The 5,467-nt window shown below is 39.6% G+C and overlaps 1 protein-coding gene across 7 annotated transcripts in view; it reads right to left on the bottom strand.

The window, feature by feature from the left end:
- Positions 1 to 1,525: 1,525 nt before the first annotated feature.
- ZNF383 (zinc finger protein 383) overlaps positions 1,526 to 5,467 on the bottom strand; it is a 23,716-nt gene continuing 19,774 nt past the window's right edge. For all 7 annotated transcript variants that reach the window (XM_017506495.2, XM_017506494.2, XM_037730718.1 and 4 more), the window contains one exon: positions 1,526 to 3,387. In XM_017506495.2, coding sequence (XP_017361984.1) covers positions 2,192 to 3,387 — 1,196 coding nt within the window. In that variant the 3' untranslated portion in view covers positions 1,526 to 2,191. The remainder of the gene's footprint in view (positions 3,388 to 5,467) is intronic.

The following is a 5,467-nucleotide window of genomic DNA, read 5'->3' as shown; positions in this document are numbered from 1 at the left end:
AAAAAAAAAAAAAAAAAAAGAAAGAAAGAAAAAGAAAAATAATGTATATATTAGGGATTTATTCCTCAACCCATGTTAATTAAGAGGGAATATTGAATTAATAATCATATATTTGATGGCTATCCTATTGTACTGCTTCTTCTGGTCAAATAATGTGGCCAGTATGTTTTCTGCTTTTTGGGGGGAAACATTAGAAAAACTGTTATAATCTCTTCCTGGTTTTTTCAGACCTGTGCTTTCTACTGTGCATGATATTTACAGGGTTTCAGATTGGTATTTTTTTTGTTTTAAGGCAGAGTCTCCCTCTGTCACCCAGTGTGGAGTGTGCAGTGGCACAGTCTCAGCTCACTGTAACTTCCACCTCCCAGTTCAAGCAGTCCTCCCACCTCAGCCTCCCGAATAGCTAGGAGTATATGCATGCAATACCACGCCTGGCTAATTTTTTTTTTTATATTTTTAGTAGAGATGGGGTTTCACCACCATGTTGGCCAGGCTGGTCTCAAACTCCTGACCTCAAGTGATCCACCTACCTTGGCCTCCCAAAGTGCTACTATTACAGGTGTGAGCCACTGTGCCCGGCCTCAGACTGGTATTCTTTATGTAGCATAAAAGATGAAATCTGAACAAAGACTATTCACACATACTTTTTTTCTTCCTTTTAAAATTCCATGCTGAATAATAGTGATGGGGAAAGGCTTTGTTATACTCATTACAAATGTTTCTCTTTTTCCACTATGAATTATAAACTTGCCAAAGGTAAACAACATGGTTAAAATCATTTCCATAAATCTTAAGAAACTTATCATAATGAGCATATCATTGATAATAGTGGAAAACTTTTACTAAGCCTAATAAAAGTTTGAAGTACTATACATTTATTATTCATTGACTCCTCACAGCAAACCAAGACATACAGCCTGATTATATATGCCTAGACATATTTTTTTTAAATACCACTAACATCTATAAGAAAAAAAATCAGGACAGTGCAGTCGCTCACACCTGTAATCCCAGCACTTTGGGAAGCCGAGACAGGCGGATGACAAGGTCAAGGGTTCAAGACCAGCTTGGCCAACATAGTGAAACACTGTGTCTACTAAAAATATAAAAATTAGCCAAGCATGGTGGTGCGTGCCTGTAGTCCCAGCTACTTGGGAGGCTGAGGCAGGAAAACTGCTCGAACCTGGGAGGTAGAGGTTGTGGTGAGCCGATATCGCACCACAGCACGTCAGCCTGGGCAACAGAGTGAGACTCCATTTTTTAAAAAATAAAATAAAAATATTTCATATCTGGATTGATAAACACCCTTCATAACAGTGATTAGTTTCTAGTGTGGCACTGGGGTTAGGTTTGATGTAAAGGAACAAAACAGTTCACAAGAAGAAAACTGGGATAATTTTAGCAATTAAAATAAATGTTTTAAAAGTAAAAACAAGCATCCAAAGATAAATTTTGGGTCATAATAAGGAAGTCAGCTTTTATAGCTGCAAAAATTTCGAGGTAACCATAACATGAAGAGTCATTCTAAAGTCATTAAATGTCATGAAAATAATAAAAATCTATGTTTATTGAAATGGCACTCATGAATTTTTTGGCATGATAAAAGCAGTTAAAGATACAGCACGCACACCATAATTATACTTTCTCAAAAAGCAAAGTACAGCAAGATTCTCTTTACCAAATTGAGAGTAGCCATCTATGAGTATGATTACAATTATTTTTTGCTTTTTAGTTTGCAATTTTTTGTGATTTTTGGCTTAATAACTAAAAGTGTAAATTTGTAAAATAAAACTAAAAGAGTAACACTGACTTCAAAAACAAAGTTATGACTCACAAGGAATTTAAAAATATTAAAGGTAACAATTCAAACAGCGCGATACTGGTGCAAACACAAATACACAAATCAGAAAAGATAGCCCTAAAAACACAAGTAAATATAAACAAGAGTATAATGCACCACCAAGAAAGCAGAACCAAACAATGAAAGAAAGAACCATAGAACAGCTGGCATTGGTATATGATGGAGGGCCGGGGAGAAGGAATCTCAATTTAGACTCTGAATTTATAACTTGGAAATACATTTAAATACAAAATTTAAATACAAAGTTATAAAAAATTGTGAAAGAGAGTAACTATTACATGTGAATTTTGGTTTAAAATATGAGGAAAGTGACAGGAGCTTTAATTTTCATTATTCATTAGCATGAATTCCCTGATGGCGAATGAGATCTGAGCCACTACTAAAAGCCTTCCCACATTCCTTACAGTTATAGGGCTTTTCACCAGTGTGAATTCTCTGGTGTCGAGTGAGGTTTGAGCATTTATTAAAGGCCTTTCCACATTCATTACATTCATACGGTTTTTCATCAGTATGAATTCTCTGATGTTGGAAAAGTTGTGAGTTCTGAGTAAAGGCCTTCCCACATTCAAGACATTCAAAGGGTTTCTCACCAGCGTGAATTCTCTGATGCTGACGAAGCTGTGAGCTCTGGGTAAAAGCCTTCCCACATTCCTTACAATCATAGGGTTTCTCACCAGTGTGAATTCTTTGATGATTAGTAAGTGCTGAGCCACTACTAAAGGCTTTGCCACATTCCTTGCACTCATAGGGTTTCTCACCAGTGTGAACTCTCTGATGTTGAACAAGCTTTGAGCTCTGGGTAAAGGCTTTCCCACATTCCTTACATTCATAGGGTTTCTCACCTGTATGAATTCGCACATGTTGAAAAAGTTGTGAGCTCTTAGTAAAGGCTTTCCCACATACTTTACATTCATAAGGCTTTTCACCAGTGTGAATTCGCTGATGGTCAATAAGATTTGAGCAATAACTAAAGGCCTTCCCACATTCCTTACATTCATAGGGTTTTTTACCAGTATGGATTCTCTGATGTTGAGAAAGGTATGAGCTACAACTGAAGGCCTTTCCACATTCCTTACATTCAAAGGGTTTTTCACCAGTATGAATTTTCAGATGCCGAGTAACGTGTGAACCACAACTAAAGAATTTCCCGCACTCTTTACATTCATAAGATTTTTCACCAATATGAATTCTCTGATGTTGAATAAATTGTGAGTTCTGACTAAAGGCCTTTCCACATTTCTTACATTCATAGGGTCTGTGTTCATCATTAATTATTTGATGGAGAGTAAGGAATGTCTGTTGAATAAATGTGGGCATGTATTCAGGAGTGAATATTTCTTGACTGAAATGCCCATTTTGATATCCCAGTTGTTTTGCAAGGTGGCTTCTATATTCCAAAACATCTCCAAAACTAGAGTACTCAAGGCCATACTTTGGCAGTCCCATTATCTCCCTCTGGCATAATTCTATTTCATAAACTTCCTTCTTTAGAGACAATAACTTGGTTTCACACATTGATTCCAGATCTGAAAGAAAATAAAATGATCAATGTTCTTTCTTCCTATTTGTGAAAAGTCGAACTTTTATAAGAGAAATGGAAAAATTAAAGTGAGAATAGTATCTACTAGGTAAATGGCACAGGGTTCACAGGATATCTGTGTAATCTGAAAAAGTGGACAGGCAAGCAGCAGAAATTGGTAAGATAATGCAGGAATCAGAGGAAGGTAACTATACAAATAAGTTACTACAATGATACTCAAACACGGATGTGGATCAGAATCACCTGGAAAGGCTGGTAAATATACAATGGTTGGGCTATTTTCCATATTAAAACATGACTAGCCATATCTGTGCACATAAGTCTACTTATATACATATATATGATATACATGTATTTATATAAGTATGCATGTGTGTATATGAGAGATAAGTATATCAGACAATATGTATAACATGAAGTGGATCATTTTCTAGCCTCCATTAAAGGTCTCCTGAGAGAAATAAATTCATATGGGGAAGATTCTTTGGCTGAGGTATAATATAGCCCCACACAGAACTTTAAAAACACTTGGAATTTCCTGGCAGGGGTCTTTGTTATGCTAATAAGGTAATTCATGGTGGGCCCTAAGAAAGCTTCAGGGTGGGATCTGATTACCAGAAACACTAGCTTCTGATGAGAGGGCTGAGACTTTTGGGCACACCTGTAATCCCAGCAGTTTGGGAGGCCGATGCAGGTGGATCACGAGGTCAAAAGATCAAGACCCTCCAGGCCAACATGGTGAAACCCCATTTCTACTAAAAATACAAAAATTAGCTGGGCATGGTAGCACATGCCTGTAGTCTCAGTTACTAGGGAGGCTGAGGCAGGAGAAATTGCTTGAACCCAGGAAGCAGAGGCTGCAGTGAGATTGAGCCACTGCGCTCCAGCCTGGTGACAGAGTGAGACTCTGTCACAAAAAGAAAGAAAAAAAAATGAGGGTTGGGACTTTCTGCTACCTGACCTCCGAGAAGGGGAGAGAGGCTAGAGAATGAGTTACCAGGGATTTAATCAATTCTGCCCGTATAATAAAACCTCAATAAAAATGGTGGGCAGTCTGCCGGGCGCAGTGGCTCAAGCCTGTAATCACAGCACTTTGGGAGGCCGAGGCGGGTGGATCACGAGGTCAAGAGATCGAGACCACCCTGGTCAACATGGTGAAACCCCATCTCTACTAAAAATACAAAAAATCAGCTGGGCATGGTGGCGCGTGCCTGTAATCCCAGCTACTCAGGAGGCTGAGGCAGGAGAATTGCCTGAACCCAGGAGGTGGAGGTTGCGGTGAGCCGAGATCGCGCCATTGCACTCTAGCCTGGGTAACATGAGTGAAACTCCGTCTCAAAAAAAAAAAAATGCTGGGCAGTCAAGTCAGTGGAATTTTCTGGTTGGTAAACGCACTGACGTGCTGGGAGTGTGACAAACTGACCCCACAGGGAGAGGGCATGGAAACTCTGTCCAGTTCCAGATCTTGCCCAAATATGTACCCTTTATAATAAAACTGTAGTTTTAAATACAGCTTTCCTGATTTCTATGAGTCATTCTAACAAATTATTGAACCTGAAACCTTGGAAACTCCTTAATTCATTGCTGTTAGTTGGCTGACCTGCAGGTTGCCCAGGACTCCCAAGACTTGTAGCTGGCAACTGAAGTGAGGACAGTACTATGGAAGACCGTGAGGTCTACGCTAATTCTGAATAGCATCAGAGGTGAACTGTAGCATACCCAGTTAGGGTGGAAACAAAATAAGCTCTGTAATAAAGGATACAGTGGATACAATTTGAAAGCGGTGGCTGGACACAGTAGCTCACGCCTAATCCCAGCACTTTGGGAGGCCGAGGCGGGTGGATCACCTGAGGTCAGGAACTTCAGACCAGCCTGGCCAACATGGCAAAACCCTATCTCTACTAAAAATACAAAAATTAGCTGGGCATGGTGGCACATGCCTGTAATCCCAGCTCCTTGGGAGGCTGAAGCAGGAGAACCACTTGAACCCAGGAGGCAGAGGCTGCAGTAAGCTGAGATCACACCACTGCACTCCAGTTGGGTGACAGAGTGAGACTCCATCTCAA

Source organism: Cebus imitator, unplaced genomic scaffold (genome assembly GCF_001604975.1).
Source record: "Cebus imitator isolate Cc_AM_T3 unplaced genomic scaffold, Cebus_imitator-1.0 Scaffold356, whole genome shotgun sequence".
Lineage (NCBI taxonomy): Eukaryota > Metazoa > Chordata > Mammalia > Primates > Cebidae > Cebus > Cebus imitator.
The sequence above is the reverse complement of the archived record's forward strand: the minus strand, read 5'-3'. Positions and strand labels throughout refer to the sequence as shown.